General features: G+C 44.2%; 1 protein-coding gene across 3 annotated transcripts in view; it reads left to right on the top strand.

Moving 5' to 3' along the window:
• ptprb (protein tyrosine phosphatase receptor type b) overlaps nucleotides 1-23,645 on the top strand; it is a 138,125-nt gene that overhangs the window by 98,989 nt on the left and 15,491 nt on the right. For 2 of the 3 annotated variants that reach the window (XM_084038457.1, XM_084038456.1), the window contains exons 24-30: nucleotides 1,529-1,807; nucleotides 12,870-13,016; nucleotides 20,016-20,152; nucleotides 20,786-20,922; nucleotides 21,048-21,154; nucleotides 21,248-21,353; nucleotides 22,445-22,525. In XM_084038457.1, coding sequence (XP_083894583.1) covers nucleotides 1,529-1,807; nucleotides 12,870-13,016; nucleotides 20,016-20,152; nucleotides 20,786-20,922; nucleotides 21,048-21,154; nucleotides 21,248-21,353; nucleotides 22,445-22,525 — 994 coding nt within the window. The remainder of the gene's footprint in view (nucleotides 1-1,528; nucleotides 1,808-12,869; nucleotides 13,017-20,015; nucleotides 20,153-20,785; nucleotides 20,923-21,047; nucleotides 21,155-21,247; nucleotides 21,354-22,444; nucleotides 22,526-23,645) is intronic. The other variant, XM_084038458.1, reaches the window with a different exon arrangement.

Genomic DNA, 23,645 nt, shown 5'->3' with positions numbered 1-23,645 from the left:
CTGTCATATAGGTGAAGAGATCTAGTTGTCAACAACTTGGTTGCTTCGACACTTTGGCACAAAATCATTGCCCCGACTTCACCAAGAGGCCTGATCGAGTACATCCAGACAGCCGTGTTGGACTTCTTTTGGACTGAAAAACACTAGGTAAGGGCAGCTACCCTCTACCTGCCTGTGGCTGAAGGAGGACAAGGACTAACAAACATTCAGTCAAGAATGGCCTCATTCCGATTACAATCAGCACAAAAACCTCTGTTCTTCAACAGTTTCCTCAGGACTCAAACGCTGCAGTCTGCAAGCCTCCATTCTAGCCTCCCTGAAGCTAGATGCACCAAACTGGGCCACCTGATGAGGAGGACACCTGATGGCTATGTCAACACTTTAAGAGTCAACAGCAGCATCAGCTCTGTCAGGCTGATCCACAGAGTGGTGGAGGAAGTGTGTGCCGCTCTACCACCACCTCTGAGAGCGCTTGCCGAGGATGGTATCCTGTGTGACCAGTGGAGTGAGGGGTGTGGGTACAGTTTCCCCTCTCTATCCATCACCCCGGCTGTGGGGGAGTGGTAGGAGGGACAAGTCAGCTGCTGTCTTTCACCACCCCTCATCTGGACACCTCTCAGGCTGCAGGGAGGAAGGCAATCGACCAAGTCTGCGTAAAAACAAAACATTTGAACTCTCTGGCACTGATAAAGGAGTCGAGGTGGACCGAGTTCTTTGGCCCGGACCTTTTCCCAAAAGGCAGCTGGCGCTCCTTGTACAAGCTGCCTGTTGAAAAGTGGACAGGCGACCTCCAGTGGAGGATTGTGCTTGCAGCAATAGCTACAAACAGATACAGAGTGCACCTTGATCCTGAGCTGGGGGAGGGGTGTATTTTCTGTTGACAGACTGAGACTTCAGAGCATTTGTTTGTTCAGCGTCCTTGTCTGTTTCCATTGTTTGAGTTATTGAAGGGTTGGTTTCAAGGGCTATGGGAGGCTTTTGTTTTGTTTATTTTTGGTCTATAGTACACTGCACAGAAAAGGGCTGTCTGCTCCCAGACTAAGGGTGGAACACTCTTACTAGCTGGACAATTTGCTGGCCTCACATTTGGGCTGTTGGGAGAGTTTTGTGCTCCATGGGGGAGGATGGGAGTTGTTTATATTGTTTTATTTTGTCCTAAAAAGGTCACTGTGCAATAGTTCAATAAAGGGAATTTGAAAACCACTCCTCGCTCCTTGTCTCCTCTCCTTGTGTTCTCTTCACTTGTCTCCACTCCTTGTCTCCTCTCTCCTCTCCTTGTTTCCTATTCACTTGTCTCCTCTCCTTGTCTCCTCTCTTCTCTCCTTGTCTCCTCTCCTTGTGTCCCCTCCACATTTCTCCTCTCCTATCTCCACTTGTCTCTTCTCCCTGCCTTCTGTCCTCTTTCCTTGTCTCCTCTCCACTTGTCTCCTCTCCCTGCCTTCTGTCCTCTTTCCTTGTCTCCTCTCCACTTGTCTCCTCTCCTTATCTCCTCTCAACGTGTCTCCTCACCTTGTCTCCTCGTCTTCAGGTCCGTCTCCACTGAAGTCCATCCACTGCTTCCCTCTATCGTCCTCCTCCCTCTCGTGCTCCTGGTCGCCTCCTCTATCAGACTTTGATTCCTACGAGGTCGAGTGCCGTCACCACGAGAATGGGGAGTTGATCTCGGCTCTACGGCTGGCAGACAGTGTCACCACGATAACACTGGACCACTTGGAGGCGTACAGGAAGTACTCGGTGACAGTGAGAGTGTCGTCAGCTGGACAGACGAGCCCACCGGCAACACAAACAACTGTTACCATGATCGATCGTGAGTACACACACACATACACCTACAAATGCACGCACACACACACACACACACACACACACACACACACACACACACACACACACACACACACACACACACACGCACATGCCCAGCTACAAACACATACACACACACACACATGCACACACTTACAAACACACACACACACACACACACACACACACACACACACACACACACATTTACACCTACACTCTAAAAATAATTCAGGGGATATGTTACTACCAGTTAATTAAATGCATTGCTGCAAATTAAAAAATCTAATGTATTGATTTAGATACAACTGTTAACAACCTAAAGTTCAGGATTTCAAGTCCCCTCCCCTGTCAACTTAACATGCCTGGACATGATCAGACAGTTAAGGTGTTAGAGAATCTGTCTCCTGAACAAATACATTACAAAGGACATTTTCAAGGTGAGCATCTTTTATTTACAAAACATTTCGACTAAAGCAATGAATTTGGCCATATTCTGAAATGTGATATGACCAATACTGGACTAATGTACAAAGTTAAGGCTACACCTGTAAGTTGATGGAATATGTTTTACTACTAATTTGGCCACCCTACCCTTTAGTTTAGCGTACCAGTGTTTCATTGTAATCCGTAACTTCCAACTGCTGAGTCAGGCTCCCTCTAGTCTAAAGTGTTTGACCAGGTACATTTCATTACTGCTGACTCACAATGGAGGATCAACAGGCAGACAAAGAAGACCATTCAACTTCCAGTACCAAGAAAAAGAAACAACAAACTAATGAAAGTGAAGAAGGAAAGTCATCAAGAAGCAAAGTGACCGCTAACGAGGGAAAAAAACAGGATCACAACTGACGTCATACAGTCAACACTGTTTGGTTTCCAAAGGAACTCTGGGAGATGAAGTCCCGGAGGCTCGTCTGCAGTTCCATCTACCGCCAAAGAGGCTGCGAGAAGCAACGGATCTCAAATCTTACGGAGTACAACTTTAAGATGTCAAGATGTTCAAAATGAATGTGATTCCGTTAGGATCTCCCAAACAGTGTGTGTTAAAATGCTTCATACTGTTTAAAGACTAACCATCTGCTGGGGAAACACGTGTGCGCAGTTTTTGTACATTGATCTAAATTTTCTTTTCTATATTGTGATAAAAAAAAAAAGGTTGCAGGATCAAATACAAATGCATTTAAAAAAAATGAATTGCCTAACAATTTTGTTGTTGAATTCATGAATTTCATAAAAGCTTCATGAATAATAATCATTTAAAAAGCTAAAGAAGTGAAGAAAATATAACTGAACCGATTTCATTTTTAAACCACTGTCAACTTAAAAACTTGTCTTCATAATTATTGTACTTAAGTACATAACATTTACAAAGTATTTTAAATAATGTGGAAAAACTAGTTGACTTACAGACTTAGAACATACATTAAACATACATTAGAATCTATACAAAAGCTATATGAAATAGAAAGGGATTAGAAATAAAATGTTTTATTTTACACAACTATAAACTATATTACAACTATAAAGTGACCAAGTGTCCATTGTCTATTGTGCCTCCTCCTGCCATCACTGAGAGCTGTTGTATAGTCTGATGGCCAGGGCGACGAAAGAGTTCTTAAGTCTGTTGGTGGAGCAGGATTGGGAAAGCAGTCTACCACTGAACACACTTCTCTGCCTGATGAAGGTGTTGTGCAGAGTGTGGTAGGTGTTGTCCAGTATGGACAGCAGTTTGTCCAGGGTCCTTCTCTCTGCCACTGTCACCAGAGTGTCCAGCTCTGTGCCCACCACAGAGCCAGCTCTCCTCACCAGTCTGTCCAGTCGGGCAGCGTCCCTCTTCTTGCTGCTTCCTCCCCAGCAAACCACAGCGTAGAAGAGGACACTGGCCACCACAGACTGGTAGAACATCCGCAGCAGTTTTTTACAGATGTTGAAGGACCCCAGCCTTCTCAGGAAGTACAGACGGCTCTGTCCTTTCCTGTGGACAGTCCATGTTTGCTGTCCAGTCCAACCTGTCGTCCAGCTGCAGCCCCAGATATTTGTATGTCCTGACCACCTCCACTTAATTTTATGTGTAATTATTTAAAAAACATGTTTAATTCTACCAGTAATTAAGTAGGTGTTAATTAAAACTACCTTTGATTGCAGAATAAAAAGTGAATTCCCCCAACTCAATGTAGTGTGTTGGTTGAACTAAGTTGTCATATCTTGTAAATTGTTGCCTTAGTTGCCAAAACATTTGTTTTTAGATTGTACATACACTTGCACACACACATGTACACACACATGCACACACACACACATGTACACACACACGCACACACATGCACACACACACACACACACACACTTAGAAACACACACTGAGGCTACAGACCTGTTACAGATCAGTGGTGGGACCTCACTTCAGACTCGGTTTGTGAGTGGTGCTGGACCGGTCCTTTTATGAAAAATGTCCAAAATCCATCTCTGAAAGCTTCATAATAGGTAGCAGGAACTGGTTTCAGTTTCTGAAGATTCTCCTCTCATGCTTCACTTCAAGTGGGCCATTGAACCACTGAGCCATTCAATTACATTTCAATTAAAATGTTCAATTCCATTTTATTTATAGCATCATATCACAACAGAATTTGTTTAAGGACACTTTGAGCAGGACTAGAACACGTACGTGATTTTCAAAGTCCCAACATCACCCAGCAGCAAGCATTACAGCGACAATGGCAAGTAAAAACTGCCGTAACAGACTTTAAGGCAAAAATCTCGAGCACACCAGGCCCTTGTGTTCCATCTCCATTGGTGTTAGTAGCAGTATAGCAGTAGTTGTAGTATCAAAAGTTAATGGTAAATAAATGGTAAATGGCCTCATTTATATAGCACTTTTATCCAAAGCGCTTTACAGTAATGACTGACATTCACACACACATTCACACACTGACGGTGGAGTCAACCACGCAGGGCGACAGCCAGCTCGTCAGGAGCAATTAGGGTGAGATGTCTTGCTCAGGGACACCAGGCACTCAGCTAGGAGGAGCTAGGGATCGAACCAGCAATCTTGCGGTTGCCAGCCAACCCACTCTACCTCCTGAGCTAAAGCCCCCCAACAGTAGAATTAGTATGAACAGTAGCAGTAGTATCAACAGTAGTAGTTCATGGCAGCAGGCACAGCCACGCCGAGATGGATCCATCCCAACCAAAAAGACGAAAAAGCAGTAGTTGTTGAGCAGTCACACAGCAGCAGGTGGAGCTACCAGTGTTGGGATAGTTCACTTTCTACATTAACTAGTTCAAAGTTCAGTTCACACATTTTAAAATGAACTACTTCAGTCGATAGTTCATAATTCAAAATTTTGAACTAAGTTCACAGTTCCAAAAATGAACTAGTTCATAGTTCTTTTTTTCAATATGTTGCTGCAAGCTATTATTTTTCAAAATGATTGCCACAGCCTATATAGAACCACAGACAGCAAATATTTTATCAGTTTTAACACTGAAACTATGCGTCAGATTTCATCTTCATATTCAATTCCAATTCCAATCTGTCTTGACAGTCTTTTGATCTTTTATTTGCATGCACATACCTTGAACGGCTTGCCGGGTGCTTCAGTTCAATGTGCCGTTTCAGGTTTGCTGTTGATGTGACTGAAGTGTGGATTTTATTTTTTTGAAAGCCGGCGGGCAAAGTTTGCCCAGAAATCTAAGATTGTTCCCATCCTTTGTTCCGAAGGCCTGTTTACGGAGTGTTTTAGCCTGTTTTTTGCCTGGAATGCTCTATACAAATCTGGCACCCCATTGAACAAAGTTAAACTGAGAGTGTGCCGTTCAGACACCAGAGTGAACGCGTTCACAGTAATGTTCATCAGGCAGAAAGACAGTAAGTTCAGATCACGTTTGCCCAAAATATGAAATGAGAGTTCATGAAAATACTAGCAGTAAGAGTTTTTTTCCACCCTGTCATCAGTCTAAAAGCTGACCGAGGCGGAAAGGAGGAGGTTGTCACAGAGCCACATCAGTTTGTTTACAAACAAAGTTCTATATGGAAATTGCTTGATTGATAGATATAATTGAGTATCATCTGCATAACAATGGAAGTTTATAGACCATCTTCCAATGCTATTGCCCAACGGTAGCATATACAAGTTGAAAATAATTTTTCCAAGAACAGATCCTTGATGAACACCATATATAACAGTGCAACTGGAGGATTTTTCATTAACATGCACAAACTGAGACCTCTTGGATAAATAGGATTTAAACTAGCTTAATGTGGTTCCTTTGATGCCAATTCATTTTTCCAGAGATATTAGGATCTCATGGTTAATGGGCAATCCAGTGATCTATTCACATGGGTATAAATGGGTGTTGGATGGGTCACCTGAAGGTCTCCTGCCACCATGAGAGTCGTTATAGTCACATGAGTGTGGATGGTGGGTTTGTCTAGGGACTGATCTGAGGTCTGTATTTTTATGTGGCTGTTGAGAGATGGTCCTACCAGGTGGCCTAACATGGCTTTTTTCACCCCTCTCTCCAACCATGTGGCTTCCTTGGTCAGAATGTGGAAATTGGTGTCCTCAAAGTGTCCTTTGTCCTTCAGATGCAGAAGCACTGCTAAGTCCTGACCTAAGGAACTGGAATTCATATGCTGTATTCACTTGTGCAGTGGTCGTTTAGTTCCCCCAGTGTTCAGATCATTTTTCACTGCATTGGACTGCATACAAACACCGGTAACGACATCCCAACAGAACTCATCAGACCACCGGGTTCCCGTGGATGACCCTCCCCGGCAAGAAGCGACGGAGGCGGCGTCGAGAGCGCAGGCAGAAGAGGGGCTGCCGATCCGGAGTACGAGCTAGGCTAAGCAGACAACCGCGCAAGCCTTCGTTACCGAGCCTCTTCGTCACAAATGCAAGATCACTTTCCAACAAGATCGAAGAACTGGAACTCACCATATCCATGCAGAAAAACATCCAGGACTGCTTTGCTATGGTGATCACTGAGACATGGCTCACCCCGACCATCCCAGCTGAGGCTGTCAAGCTAGCGGGCCGCATAACACACCGTGCCAACAGGACACCAGACTCCGGTAAGAGCAGAGGAGGAGGGCTTTGTGTTTACACAAACACCAACTGGTGCACAAATGCTGTGACAACGGACACATACTGCTCGCCAGACTGGGAGTATCTATCTGTAAGATGTCGCCCCCTTTATCTGCCGCGTGAATTCACAGTCATCATTATCACTGCTGTTTACATACCTCTCGATGCTAACACTAAAACAGCTTTGGACTCCTTGCTAACTGCCATTAGCAATCAACAGCGCGACCACCCTGATGGAGTCTATGTAATAGCAGGTGATTTTAACAAAGCCAACCTAAAGACTGTTCTCCCCAAATTCCACCAACATGTACACTGTCCAACAAGGGGGCGAAACACACTTGACCATGTATATAGCAACATCAAGCACGGGCTCAAAGCATCACCCCTACCCCACCTTGGGCAGTCTGACCACATCTCACTGTTTCTGACTCCAGCATACAGACCACGTATCTGCACAAGCGGACCCTCGACCAAAGTCATACAAGTGTGGCCAGAGGGGGCTTCTGAACAACTGAGGGACTGCTTCAGTGATACAGACTGGACCAAATTTGAAGAGGACAACATCGACACCTACTCATCTTCTGTACTGTTCTACATCAAATGCTGCATGGAAAACATCACTGCCACAAAACAGATCCGTGTGTTCCCCAACAACAAGCCGTGGATGACCAGGCGTGTCCGACTCCTGCTAAAGACACGCAACACTGCTTTCCAATCCGGTGATGTTCAACACCACAAGGCTGCCAGGGCAAACCTGAAGAGGGGAATCAAGGATGCTAAAGCAGCATACAAACAGAAGATCGAGGGCCTCTTTAGTAGCTCTGACCCCCGCCGGGCATGGCAGGGGATACGACACATCACCAGGCAAAACAACACCAGCAGCACTACCAGCGGAAGTGTATTGGAGGCGGAGCAGCTGAACCGGTTCTTCACCCGCTTTGAGGCGGAGGGAATGACAACCACCAGTCCGGCTCCAGACACCAACACCCAGACCCTCGTCCTCCAGCCTGCTGACGTCACCCGCACTCTCCGCAGGATCAACACACGAAAGGCAGCCGGCCCAGATGGCATCCCAGGACGGGTCTTCAGAGACTGTGCTGCAGAGTTAGGTGAAGTATTTACAAATATCTTCAATCTCTCTCTATCACAGTGCACTGTTCCCACCTGCCTGAACAGACTTCAATAACATCTTTCAATGACTACAGGCCTGTAGCACTGACACCCGAAATCATGAAGTGTTTTAAAAGACTGGTTCTACACCACATCAAAGCTGTCCTGCCACCCACTCTGGATTCCCATCAATTTGCATATCGAGCCAACAGGTCAACAGACGACGCCATCTCCACGACCCTCCACTCCGTTCTACGCCACCTGGAGCTGCAGGGGACCTATGCACGGCTACTGTTTGTGGACTACAGCTCTGCCTTTAATACCATCCTCACCAGCAGACTGTTCTCCAAGATGTCCTGCCTGGGTATACCGCTCAACCTCTGCCTTTGGATCAAAGACTTTTTAACAAACAGGCCACATGCGGTCAGAATGGGCCCGCATCTCTCCCCCACTCTGACACTCAGCACAGGGGCCCCACAGGGTTGTGTGCTGATCCCTTTGCTCTACTCCCTATACACACACGACTGCACTCCATTTCACACTACCAACACCATAGTGAAATTTGCAGATGACACAACGGTGGTGGGACTGATCACCAAAGGTGATGAGTCTGCTTACAGGGAGGAGGTTCAAAGGCTGACAGAATGGTGCTAAGAGAACAACCTGAGCCTCAACATCAAAAAAACAAAAGAACTGATCATAGATTACAGGAAGAAGCAGGTCACACCCACACCACTGCACATCAAGAGAGAGAGGGTGGAGAGAGTGTCCAGTTTCAAATTCTTGGGCATACACATCTCAGAAAACCTATCATGGTCAACAAACACCACAGCAATAGTAAAGAAAGCACAGCAGCGGTTATACTTTCTCCGCACACTCAGGAAAGCCAATCTCTCACAACACCACCTGAGGTCCTTCTACCGCTGCTCCATTGAGAGTGTGCTCACCTACGGCATCCTGTCGTGGTATGGTAGCAGTTCTGCTGCAGACAGGAAGTCACTGCAGAGGACTATAAAAACCGCCCAAAACATCATCAACCATGGACACCATCTTCAATACCCGATGCTTGCAGAAGACACACAACATTCTGAAAGACTTATTCCACCCTGCCAACTATCTGTACCTGCTGCCCTCAGGGAAACGTTACAGGTCCATCAGAACACGTACCACAAGATTTCTGAACAGTTTTTATCCCAAAGCCATCACCATACTCAACTCAGACCTGAAAACAAACCCTCTGCGCCAACTACAGTAATCAGGGTCATCCACACCCAATGCAATGCTCCGCATTTAATATATTTTGCACTACTGTTTTAATGCATACAATGGCACTGAGTTGATGGTATAGTGTATGACGACATGAATGTACTGAGTGAATGAGATGATGAGAATGTATTTATTGTCTATTTATTATGCTATTTGTTTTTTTGTTTTTTTAATGTTTTAATTTTTTTTTTTAGTCCAGTACGTGAGTGCTTTGAATTTCGTTGTATTCCTGTGCAATGACAAATAAATCTAATCATACACCATGTCCAGATGGTTTCTGGTATTTTGATATCTGTGTTCCAGTGGCTGGTGTCAGTCAGAAAGCAGGTATTGATCAGTGTGGGTGGGTTTCCTGTATCGATGTTGAGGCTTCTGTCATCTTCAATAGTTCACTTGATGGCTCAGCTCATTTAGAAACCTAAACCAGGTCCTGCTGCCTAAGATTAAGCTTTCAAACAGCTCAAGTCTGATGGTTCAACTGACCCTGTTATTGTTTTTTGCTGTTAATAAGAACAATAGGAACCTAGGTTATTCGTTCACAGCGGGAAAATATAGTAAATTATAGTGAAAGATAGTCTGTTTATCTTCATCTTCATGAGCCACTAGCTTCTTCTTAAAAGCCAGTGTGACCCAAAAAAAGTTAATCGCTTCTTCTCTTTCAAGCTTTTTTCTTTCTGTGTTCTACTCAATTCACTCCCTACTTCCCTCCCTCTCTCTCTGCCTATGCTGTTATAAATCATCTTGACACAACTGGACTGAGAGAAAGAAACACAAAAATACATCGAACAATGTTTGATGTTTTGATTAGTGACATTTCACCTAAAATAGGCAAGAGAAGAGAAGAAAAGAGGACAAAATAAGAGATAGTTTCTCTGTGTGGAGGTATGAAAAGTTATATATAAATACATATAATAATACATATAATAATTGTAAGTCCTACATTAATGACATATGACCTCATTATTACTAATTAAGTTATAATTATGAGATGGAATCACAATTATTTCATAATTAAAAAAAAAAATAGGCATAATAGTTGACTATAACCATAATTATGATGGTAAATATACATTTTGACTGTCATGGGTCAAAATAATGTCTTGTTTTCTCATAATTTAAAATATTAAAGTGTAAGCTATTTTGGTTCATAAGTATAATCTATTACAAGATGAAAATGTATATTAAATTATGAGATCAAAACAGTCAAAGTGCTGATGATTTAGATTTAGATTATTCATCTAATAATATAAAATAATTAATCACAATGAGGTCCAATGAGTCTTTGTACAATATATCAAAATATATGTACATGACATCCAGCCAAATACCCCCTCGGAAGCATTTTTAGCGATGGTCAACATTGATCAAGATAGGGCTATCAGCCGAATGGCTTAATACTGGCGCGATTTTTATAAATGCTTGTATTATCAGGTCAACACTTGTCAACACTTGTTGATCTGATAATACAAGCATTTATATAATTGTGTTGACCTGATAATACAAGCATTTATAAAAATTCAGCAAAACTTTTTCATACAATCACGGCATCGGCTGGGTAAACACGGAAGTGGCATCGATGCAGTGGTAGCGTTAGCAGCAGAGGATAGAAGCTATCGGGCAACTGTTCTTTTAAATAAACTCCTGGTGTACTTACAAACTTTCAAATGCCTCATTTTGTGAGTACAGATCCTATGTGTACTACTGCAGAACTTTGGTAACATTCCATGCATTATTAGTGGGGTAGTTTACGAGATATACAAAATGTACCATTAGCACCAGTACTAAGCCATTGGGCTGATAGCCCTGGGCCCTAGTTTCGTGGCGCAGCGCAGGGTGGCGGAGCCGGCGTAATGCAAGTTTCGACCCGTGCAGCCTTGCGCACGGTCAGTTTGGCAGTTTGGTGGATCGCCTGCGCCAAGATGGGTGTGGCAGCGCAGCAGAGGGGGTGTCACAGATTCAGCTTGGCGTAGCGGAAGTTTTGTGGTAAAAAGCCTCGCCGAGACTGCGCTGAAAGCCCGCCAGCTCCAACCTAGTCTACTCTTGGCGTAAGGCGCAAGGCGCAAATAAAGTCCATTCATTCAAGGCGAATCACAGCTGGCGGAGTGGAAGTTTGGCTGACGGCGCGCAGTGCGCACACGTCACCGAGACCTCACAGGCAGGTTTCCAAAGTTCCAGGCACATTTAAATGCAATAAATAATCACAACAAACACTATTTAATGCAACTAAGGCTACGTTCACACCGCAGGTCTTAATGCACAATTCCGATTTATGGCTCAAATCCGATTTTTTGTTTGGCTGTTCACATTACCTCTTTAAATGCGGCCTGTCTACGGATTGCTGTGTGAACAGCTCACGCTCCTGAAGTGACCCGCATGCGCAGTTGATCATTGATGACATCACGCCACAGCGGTGTTTACGGAAGCGAACATAGCAATGGCAACCGGTAACGTGGGACTGTATGGCTTCATGCTAAAAACAGTGTGTGGCGGCAGCCGGCAAATTTGCTTCGCTGCTGTCCTCCATGTTTGTTTTGGCTCCCGCCCGCTTTTCAATCAACTTTATTTGTCATTAATTTACAAAACAGTGCAGCGCGGGTCAGAATGACGTCAAAGTCGCATTAAATGCGACCTGGCTGTTCAGACTGCGGTCGCATTCAAAAAAATCTGATACGTATCCGATTCAGTACCACATTTAAATGTGGCCTGAATCTGATTAGAAAATGTCAGATTCACAGTCTGCTGTTCACATTGTCAAAAGCAAATCAGATATGGGTCACATATGAGCAAAAAAATCAGATTCAGGTCACTTGTAACTGCGGTGTGAACGTAGCCTAATTGAATCAACACGTGAATTTATATCTATATCGATTGTGTATCAGATCAAAGGCCGATGGCACGCGTAACGGAAACTCAGCCTCTCAGACCAAAACATCTCCCTCTCTCTCTCCTGTTTTTTATAATATCGGCATTGTTATTATTATGACTTTACGCACGCACAGCGCGTGATGCGCGTGGTGGGAGCGGCGGCGCTGCTTCTGTCATCGGGTTGTCAAGTGACGGAACTTGCACTGAACCTCCCCTAACGTATTAAAGGTGAGGAGAGAAGCTCATTTGATTGGTGAAGATCTGAATCGGCTGTATTAATCCCAGTCCACGCCTCGTCTCCTCCTCGTCTCCCACTCATGCCTTCTTCTCCTCCCTCTTTCCCACTTGCGCGGGTGGGCGAGACGGGAGGTGTGCCTGCGCGGTGCACGAAACTTGCAAAGTCCAGGCGGACACACCCCGTTGGCGGACACACCCCGCTGCGCGCTGACTACGCCTAGTCTACAAAACTAGGGCCCCCTATCTTGACCGATGTTGACCATCGCTAAAAATGCTTCCAAGGGGGTATTTGGCTGGATGTCATGGTGGAAATGACCTAGGATGCATTTTACTCCGAACCATCACTTTAAATAAAATACTCTCTTAAAAACAGTCATCATTAAAAATAAATAATTACAAATTAAAAATGATGAGATAGTAAATAAAGAGGATTTCCTGTTTTGTTTCATGTATTTAATTGACAGTCTGATTAACCAATCCATTTCCTTTCAGGCCCTCCGGTCCCGCCCCCGAGTGTACGTGTTGGTGAGAGGTCCAAAGTCACGTCATCCTCCATCTTGTTCCGTTTCAACTGCTCCTGGTTCAGTGATGCCAACGGAGCTGTGCGATCCTTCGCCGTGATCGTTGCCGAGTCTGATGGTACAAACACACCTTTTCAAAACTTTGTGTCCAAGTAAACGGGTTCGTTACAGGTACATTATTGTTGTCCCTGGGCCAGATGACCTGGAACAGCTGACATGTCTTCTTCTCTGAGAATTCAAAGTTGTTTTCAACACCAGAAGAGTAGATATGCCTCCCTGATGTGTTTTGTGGCTGATTACAACAAAATAAAGTATGCAGAATATTGGCATTTGGTCTTCAGTTTATTAAGGATGCCGTACATTTAGACAAACCTGAAAACATGTGAACTGTAATTTAAAAAATATCACCCCAAATGATCACAAAACAAATTTTGGAGTTGGTGTTAAATGCCACCACGTCAATACCAATAGGACCTGCTTCTATCCCTGCTTGAATTCCCTCTCATGCAGGGCCGTGCAGAGACCTTTGGAGGGGCAGGTGCTAAAAGTTAAAAGGGGGCACATGGAGCACGAATTTGAAACATCATACAGAAACATACTTTGCGATATAACCGGTTGAATGGTAGCAACCCATATTCATAAAGAAAGTAACATGGAATCACAACATACCATATCATTGTCCACACCTGCAGAATGAAATAGGGCCGTTAAACTACAATCTGATGCTCATAAAACACACACACACACACACACACACACACACTGTATAATCCTTTATTATTGCTAGTGCTAAATTAATAAAGTAAACAATAATTAAATGATTGGCTGCACGGTGGTGTGGTGGGTAGCACTGTCGCCTGACAGCGAGAGGGTCCAGGGTTCGATTCCCGGGTCAGGTTCAGGTTCCTTCTGTGTGGAATTTGCATGTTCTCCCCATGTAAGCGTGGGTTCTCTCCAGGTTCTCCGGCTTCCTCCCACAGTCCAAAGACATGCAGGATGGGGATAGGTTAATTGATTACTCTAAATTGCCCGTAGGTGTGAATGTGATCGTGAATGGTTGTCTGTCTCTACATGTCAGCCCTTTGATAGACTGGTGTACCCTGCCTTCGCCCAATGACAGCTGGGATCGGCTCCAGCTTGACTATCTACTTCGCGCAAGACAGCAAGGTTCTAAAAGTTATATCATTGTATTCTACGGTGGCCTTGAAGTGCAAACCATGAACGCAAATCAGAAACCACGAAAGCAAATCAGAAACCACGAACGCAAATCAAAAAACACAAACACAAATTAGAAAACACAAACACAAATCAGAAAACACAAAAACAAATCAGAAGACACAAACACAAATCAGAAAACACAAACGCAAATCAAAAAACACAAACGCAAATCAGAAACCACTATGACATTAACCAAACTGGAAAAGGTAGGTACTCTTGGGCGACAGGAATCGTCGCTGATTGGACGGGTCCGTCCTTTGAACTGGAAGGACGTGGTTTACATGTTTTCAAAACATGAGCGCCGACAGTGAGGACGTACGCGCTGCTATTAAACAATATTTTGATGCAGGACATGGGTATGACATTATACTGGATATGCTTTTCAAAGTTCAAGTGTCAAATGTTTTCTAGTTTATTACATATGTCCCACGCTTTTCCTCTTTCTTCCTCTTACCTGAGTAGCTGCTTCACTCGCCATCGATCGCGACTATTAAGCAGCTTTTATCGATCATTAATCGTAATCGTATTATACCTCTGACCACGGAACACCAGCACATTCACCACGGAGACGACGGAGGAAATCGGCCCGTCGACGTCGGTACATTATTCACATGTACATGGAATTTGGATTTCCCTCTGAAGTAAGTAATATCACTTATTTGGTTTAAAAAAGTACCTTTATTATTTGATCATCAATAGACAGACATATGCATACATAAACTAAATCAACAGACATGTAGGCTGATATAAGTCATTTAATTATATCATGTATGACTTCGGTGGGATAAAAAAAACAAGTAGTGGCCTATTAGTGAACAATTTATTACACAAATAATCCATGTTATATATACAGGTTGCAATACGTGTATGATAAGAAGAAATAAGTAGCGTTTATCAACAAATGAATAGGAAAACATTCAGAATAAATGTAATATATGATGTTTTCTGTTACAGGTTGGTGCCAGAGGGCCGTACTGCAGGTCAATCCTCATGTTTCCCCGCTGGGCCTCTACTTTGGGTAACAGGATTTAAGGAAGGACCTCCGTCTTTCAAGGCGTTCCAAGGAGAACCTTGTCCACTGCTTACTAACAGAACAGATGGGTTCCATGTCCATAGTTCCAGGGTGGTGATGGGGGTGACTGCGACGAAGCCAACGAGCCACTCCAGCAGTCCTGGGACATCCTCAGAGGCTCGTAGCTGCAGTGTCTGCTCCAAATGTCCAGATCCCTATGTTGCAAGAACATGATTATTGTCAAGTTTTTATTTTTGTTCATCAGTAGTGCAGTTTATAAGTAATACCACACAGTATAAGCTTTTACAGTCAAATGTTTCCTGATAAATGTTTTACGATTATATCTGACGTTCTGTATAAATCTAAATAATAAATATCTGAATATATCTTGATATATTATTGACTCATGTTTTCTCTTACGGCCTGCAGGTCTATTTCCCTCCTGCTCTGGAGGAGAGACCCTGCTGCAGTGGTTGGCATCATGGCTGAGGAGATGGGGTGTAGTGGGGTCTTTGCTCCATCACCTCATCCATGATAACAATCACTTCCAGTGTACAGCAGTGACCTCTCCTCCCTCAGTGCTGACACCTTCAGTACCTATAAACAACATATACAAACACTTCTCATAATCATTGTTTAGATAAACTATTCACCACTAGTAATATATTATAATATGTACTGTAATACTGTTCCACATGGGATAAACTTAATGGACTGTTTTAACACATTGTAGATATCACCCAGCACTGGCTTTGCCCGATTATTTATAAGAAAGACAACTTCATCTTGTGTGGGGATTAACACAGCCGATTCAGATCTTCACCAATCAAACGAGCTCCTCTCCTTACCTTTAATGCGCCAGGCGAGGTGCAGTGCAAGTTTCGTCACTTGACAACCCGATGACAGAAGCAGCGCCGCTGTTCCCACCACGCGCATCACTGAGGGGGCACCAAACATATTATGAAAAATCATCATAGTCATAATAATTATAATGCCGATATTATATCACTATAGAAATTGTAGGCACATTTTAGGCATGTCTATCAAAAACAGGGTCAGGGCGCACAGCAGTAGAGATAATGGTGGCGAGAACCCGGTGCCATTCATCATCATCATCACCGTCTTCATCATCTGCGCTCCACAGCTGCACCGGATTCCCCGTCCAACACCAGAATGGCGGGACACCGGGACCTCGCGCCGCTCAGACCAGCTGCAGCCCCAACTCCGGTTCCAGCTCCAGCAAAGTTGCGCGTCTCTCCACGGACATGGACAACAGGCTGCCGAGTCACGAGCGCGCACAAGCAGAACACGATCCCCAAAAGTGCTGTATTTTTAAAAAAAAAAAATTTTTCACGCCTTTTATTAGCATTGGATAGATATGAAAAACAGGAGAGAGAGAAGGAGGTGTGACATGTAGCAAAAGACCTTCGGACGGGATGCGAACCAGGGTCGGCGGCATATGTGTATACATACATGGAATGCTCTCTAACCACTCCGCCACCTGCGCGCCCCTAAATCACTGTTTTTCGGGTAGGGGGGGGCATCTTAAAGGAATTCTGCTCAGGGCACCAAAATGGCTAGTGGCAGCGCTGGACAGAAGACAGCAGCAGCAGCAGCAGCACCAGACTGCCAAACTTTTCCCAGGATGAAACTGATGTTTTGGTCCAAGAGGTCCAAGTTTCAGCTGTGTTAATTCAGTCGGGCTGAGTTTCCATTACACGTGCCATCCGCCTGTCAGATGTGATGGGACAATCTATAGGCTATAGGGCACTGTGGAAACCTGCCTGTGAGGTCTTGGTGACGTATGCGCACTGCGCACCTTGTGCCAAGAGTAGACCAGGTTGGAGCTGGCGGACATTCGGCGCAGTCTCGGCGAGGCTTTTTGCCACGAAACTTCCTCTGCTCCAAGCTGAATCTGTAACGCCTCCCCCTGCTGCGCCGCCACACCCATCTCCGCACAGGCGATCCACCAAACTGCCAAACTGACCGTGCGCAAGGCTGCGCTGGTCGAAACTTGCATTGCGCCGGCTCCGCCACCCTGCGCCACCCTATACTGCGCCACGAAACTAGGGCCCATTGTGTTCATGAATGGGATTCGGGGATGAAATAACAGTGCCATTTTTCATTCCAGATTTTGCCGTACGTCTTTTTTAATGACCCGGAAGGCGCTGTGTTATGCACACTATAATAGTGTTCGTAAACACTCTGCGTCTGACAGCGTCTGACAGCGTCTGACGCTCGCGTTTTGAAGTAAACCTACTGTTTTAAACATGCACCAAAAGCGTTATGATGCGGACATAAAAGCGGTTCAAAACCGACGGGGAGAATCGGAGCCTCCACCTCAGCGCCGCCGCCCTTCAGCTGTTGATCCTCGGTGTGACTGCCGGGGTCGGCTGCGCTCTGACCGACCGGGAGCCGCTCCGTGAGTCGGTGTCCAGCTCATGGAGCCTGCTAACAACAGCGATTAATAAACATCGTGTAGAGTTATGATTAGCTGTGCTTTATGTGACTTTCACCCAGTTGGAAGAAAAAATAAAAGACAAAATGAGATGGCTGGTCCGCTGTGGCTTTACCGGTGTTCTACTGAGGAAAGTGGCAGCGCGCACCCAACAGTTACCCTCCTGCCTTCTGTAACGTAAAGCCTTGCAGGAGACCAAAGTGGTCACTCATGCCCCTTTTCCACCAAGGCATTTTGAGGGCCAATTCGGAGCCGGTGCCTCAGTGCTGCGGCTGTATCGCCACAAGACATCCCACTTGACCTCCTGGCTATATCCTGGTTATAAAATCTGAATATTCAGATAAAGACATTGTAATCGGTCTGCGGATCAGATCAAGGGCCCTAGTTTCGTGGCGCAGCGCAGGGCGGCGCAGGGTGGCGGAGCCGGCGCAATGCAAGTTTCGACCCGCGCAGCCTTGCGCACCGTCAGTTTGGCAGTTTGGTGGATCGCCTGCGCCAAGATGGGTGTGGCGGCGCAGCAGGGGGAGGCGTCACAGATTCAGCTTGGCGTAGCGGAAGTTTCGTGGCAAAAAGACTCGCCGAGACTGCGCTGAAAGCTCGCCAGCTCCTACCTGGTCTACTTTCGGCGCAAGGCGCAAGGCGTAAATAAAGTCCATTCATTCAATGCGAATCACAGCTGGCGGAGTGGAAGTTTGGCTGACGGCGCGCAGTGCGCACACGTCACCGAGACCTCACAGGCAGGTTTCCACAGTTCAAGGCACATTTAAATGCAATAAATAATCTCAACAAACACTATTTAATGCAACTAATTGAATCAACACGTGAATTTATATCTATATAGATTGTCCCGTCACATCTGACGTCAGATCAAAGGCGGATGGCACGCGTAACGGAAACTCAGCCTCTCGGACCAAAACATCTCCCTCTCGCTCTCCTGTTTTTTATAATATGGGCATTGTTATTATTATGATACGCGCGCACAGCGCGTGATGAGCGTGGTGGGAGCGGCGACGCTGCTTCTGTCATCGGGTTGTCAAGTGACGGAACTTGCACTGAACCTCCCCTAACGCATTAAAGGAGAGGAGAGGAGCTCATTTGATTGGTGAAGATCTGGATCGGCTGTATTAATCCCAGTCCACGCCTCGTCTCCTCCTCGTCTCCCACTCACGCCTTCTTCTCCTCCCTCTTTCCCACTTGCGCCGGTTGGCGAGACGGGAGGTGTGCCTGCGCGAGCCTGCGCGAGCCTGCGCGGTGCACGAAACTTGCAAAGTCCAGGCGGACACACCCCGTCGGCGCGGCGCAGGTGCGCTGAAAGCTGACTGCGCCTGGTCTACGAAACTAGGGCCCCAAGTGTTTTCGCGGCATAACACGGGTCATTAAAAAAGACATACGGCAAAATCTGCAACGAAACATGGCACTGTTATTTCATCCCCGATTCCCATTCATGAACAAAATATCTAATATCAGTTAACGAGTCGTTTTCCGATTTTAAAAACGAATAATGGGATACGAATCATTTCCGTTTTCCGATTGTCGACTTCAAAACGAAAGTCGGATGGCCACAACGTACACGGAAGTTTCTGATTTGCGTTTGTGTTTTCTGATTTGCGTTTGTGTTTTTTGATTTGCATTCGTGGTTTCTGATTTGCGTTCGTCGTTTTTGATTTGTGTTCGTGTTTTCTGATTTATGTTTGTGGGTTGCACTTCAAGGCCACCGTAGTATACATATTATATTTAATTTACAAACTGATATGTTTAAATGAGAGGTTGAGTAAATCAAAATTCAAATTCTTCTATTATTGTTGTATTTATACTGTAATAGTCCAAAATGTTATGAATATGCATATTGCATAGTTTTAGTGAAATAACAAAGTCTATGCCTCACGAAACAGGGAAAAACAGCTTGACAGTAAAATTACACATATCTCTCTAATACACTTTGCCCATGACAAGAGAAACATACAGAAACAAAAAAAAAGCCTAGCATACTTTCCCCCACAGCACGCTGTGTGTGGATAACTAGCAGCTATAAGTTGTGAAAATGTGTGAGCAGAGTTGGGCGACACAGAGGATGCTCATTGCTAACTTCACTTCGTCAGCCATCTTGCAAGAATACACCGTGCACAAACAAATACTGCTGCAAAACCTACTCACCAGACCAGTGGTTTACTCCCTTGGGTCTTCTTCGGTTTCCCGAGACTAGCTAGCAGTGTCTCCAGCAGCTTAGTGATTAGCAGCAGGGCATGTCTGGGCACGTCAGGGCATCAAGGGGTAAATACTTTTCTTCAGACAAGCCAGATCTGATCTGGTCTCACACAGGTTGAGGGCCGAGTGTATCCATCAAAAAATTATCAAATAATGGAAAAAAAGGGTGTAAAGGATGAAGTTCCACTCTAATGAAACCCTAATTGTTTCCCCCTCTTCAACAGCAAATGAGATCCTGCAGCCGGAGCAGCGCCACCCTCTGCCCTCCTACCGCGACTACATCAGCAACTCCTCCGTCAGAGCGTATCAGACGGCCTACTTCTCCAGCCGCTGCCCTCAGGATGCTGCTGCCGCCGGACAGGTGATCACAGAGAGCACTGCAACAAATAAGTCATAAAGGGAAAATATATTAGAAACACTAAATGGAGGGTTTTGTTCAGAATTCATTTTTAGCATCAAAGACCCTTTGAAAAATTCAAAGTTGTAAAAACAGCATCATGGGAACTTCAATTACAATGTTTATTTTTTTTTGATTTCCAACAAGAGATATATTCATTAGAAATTTGTAATAATAACAAATACTTGTAGCAGGTTATTACTGGAAACTTAAATATCAATTTCATTATTTTAATGTATTTTTCATCTGTAGTACTTTGTCTTTCAGATTAAAATTTTCATTGAATGCTTTGTACTCACACAGACAACGTGTTCGCTTTACAGGTGTCGTAGAAACATACTTAAGTTGTGAGTTGTAAATGGAATAGAAACAATTACACAAGAGCACAAAAACATCAAGAACAACAAACATGTAACACATATCAATTATTCCAAAATTAGACCTGAGAAGCGAGATTAAATATATTATTATACTTAATATTGTTTGTTTGCTATATTTGTTTTATCCCTGAATGCAAACTCAAATTGTAAAGTGTAATATCAGAGGCAAAACAAATAAATGTTTTATTGTCTATCAAATCAATCAATAATTGATCAGGTTGTGGAAGTGAATCTGGGGGCAGGAGGGGATCGGCTTGGTGGGGGCTGTGACAGTTACCAAGACGACGACCTCTACCTGAGCGACAGCTATGGCGGCTTCTGTGATGGGCCGCTGAAAGCTAAAACCGCCTACAGGTACGACACACACACACACACACACACACACACACACACACACACACACACACACTTGGTAATGTGTAACTACTGGAGTGTGTGTGTGTGTGTGTGTGTGTGTGTGTGTGTGTGTGTGTGTTTAGGCTGAGTGTGCGAGCTTTCACCAGACTGTTTGATGAAAATCACCGCGAATTTCCTCAGCCGCTCTTCACAGATACTTACCTGTCCTCCCCTCTAAGGACACACTCAGGTGAGTCTCTCACACATACATACACACACACACACACACACACACCCGATACATCTATATGACTGTCCCTCTGTGTGTGTTGTTGTGTGTCAGAGCCTTTAGGTGGCGTCGTAGAGGGTTTGAGTGCTGGGATGTTCCTGATCGGTATAATGGTGGCTGTCATCTCTCTGCTCCTCTACAGACAGCGGCTGCGTAAAGTGTGAGTGCACAAAAACACACATAACATTTCACCCTTGTCACTGATAACACTAACCCATAATTCTGAGCTTATCCTGAAACCAGGTCTTATTGTAGGAATTGTTTTTAGAAATTAGTTTTTGTAGAATAGAGCTGCAACTATGATGATTATTTTATGAACTGACTTGTTATTATTCATAATTAACTGATTAATCATTTGGCGTTGGAAAGTTAAAAAAATAGTGAAAAATAACGTAAAAAGAATGTCAGTCATTCCTGTAAAGCGCTTTGGAGAAAAGCGCTATATAAATGAGGCCATTAACCATTTATAACTATTTCCTGGCGGAAAAAAATAAAGATAAATATTTGCCCTTTTTAAATTCCTTCAAAAATCACAAACTGTAGTTTTTTTATATTTCTCTTTGTGTTCTGATTAAATAAAACATTGAGAAGTCAGACTAGTTTACCTCAGTGGTGTAGTGGAGGGTATACACATGTATACGGGGTATACCCACCTCTTTTTCTGACGGTTTACAGTATACCCACCTGTCAGCCAGAAAGCCATTGGAATATATAGGAGAGTATACCCACTTCCTCCTCTGTATCCTCCCATCTACCTAGCAGTACAACCACCTCATCAGCTACCACCACACAACTGCTCTACTTCCAGTTTAAGCCCAACATAGTCTGACTCCAGACTGTAATTAAGCTGGTCAAATTTAAAAGCTATATAAGCTCATTTAAGAACATTTATTTCAACCATAGCTTCTTAAAACTGCCTCCTATAAATGCAAATTTAATTAACTACTTCAGAATTTGGCATGGGGATTTAGCTGATTGGCTTATACAAAACTCAATGAATTGAGATCATAAGTTAATGAGTGCTGTTTAACAGATTCTTTATACATAGTATAGATTAAAATATAAGTAAATAATAATGAAATACATTATACATTACATAAAACACATTTCTGTACAAATTATCTACATTTAAATGAGCTTTAGGTCAAATTAAAATAGGTTAAACTAGATAGAGCTATTAACTGTTCGTAAACAAAAATATATCAAGGAAATAAAGTGTGTGTGTGTCTGTGTGTGCGCGCGCACGTGCAGGGCTGTCCAGGAGAACCCAGTGGTGAGGATGAGTATGTGGAAAGAAGTTCCAGCTTCAGGATTATATGTTGGTGTCAGGAGGTGAGTCAGAGTAAATCATTATTATATTATATGTATCTTGTGTACGTGAGTTCATTATCCAGAACCTCCGACGTCCAACGTGTAACAGTGTGAAATCTTCGTCCTGTTATTAAAACACAACTGCACTGTCTTATAAGTAACTGCTACATGTTTGAAAATAAGCATTATAATTAAAAACGAGCAGTATCGTGACGGGCCCTCGCTCATATGCGGTCGTGGAGGCCTGCGGTCACAGGGCAGTGTCATGGATGCTACCTGTGCTGCGGCCGCCTCTTGTGGCGCAAGTTTAGACACAAGCAATCGACATTCAAAGCCATCTATCTCCCTGACTGCTGTCTAAGCTGCGTGCTAAGTGCAGGTGTGGAAGGTTTCATGACTGTTGATCTGGTGTGATCCAAAGTTTTGAGTTTTTTGAGTCATAGAGCTCACACACATGTCCATGACTTCCTGCCATCTGTCCTCCTTCCTCTAGAGTGACCCCTCCTCCTCCCCCTGTGTCCTCCTTGCAGGCTGAAATGAGAGGAATTAGTCCACAAATAATCAGGTGTGGCTTTTACTTGGAAAAAGTCACAAAATCAGTGACATTTCCTGTTGCCAGTAGGTGGCAGTCTGACTGTGAGTCAATATTACAGTGCAGACATGTTCAGGGTGGGACTCTAATCAAGTATGGAAACTTTGGAGCAGAACAGAGAAGAAATACTGAAGTTATAATAGTTTTGATGTTTATGTCTAAGGTTCAACTGACAGTTGTTTGAGGTGCATGTGAAGTTTGGAGCAGATCAGACAATGTATAAAGTCATTAGCAGGTGTGGAAAATATCCTGACTGTTGATCTGGTGTTAAACAGTGACAGAGGTCACATCTTCTCCATACCTTCCTGACATCTGTCTGAGTCCCCTTAGTGTTCCTCTCTCCCCTCCCCCACTATTGACAGTCACAAAGCTGATTCGCAGGTGGTTAAAAAAAATCTATCTAGAAAAAAATATTTTGTGTGTGTACGCCCAAAATTGCAGTGCAGATGTGTTCAGGACAAGACTCTTATCAAGTATGGATTTTTTGGAGCAGATTGGAGAAGAAATGCTGAAGTTAAAACAGCTTTAATGCCTTTGGCGAAGGTTGAA

The sequence above is a fragment of the Eutrigla gurnardus genome, assembly GCF_963514095.1.
Source record: "Eutrigla gurnardus genome assembly, chromosome: 21".
Lineage (NCBI taxonomy): Eukaryota > Metazoa > Chordata > Actinopteri > Perciformes > Triglidae > Eutrigla > Eutrigla gurnardus.
The sequence above is the reverse complement of the archived record's forward strand: the minus strand, read 5'-3'. Positions and strand labels throughout refer to the sequence as shown.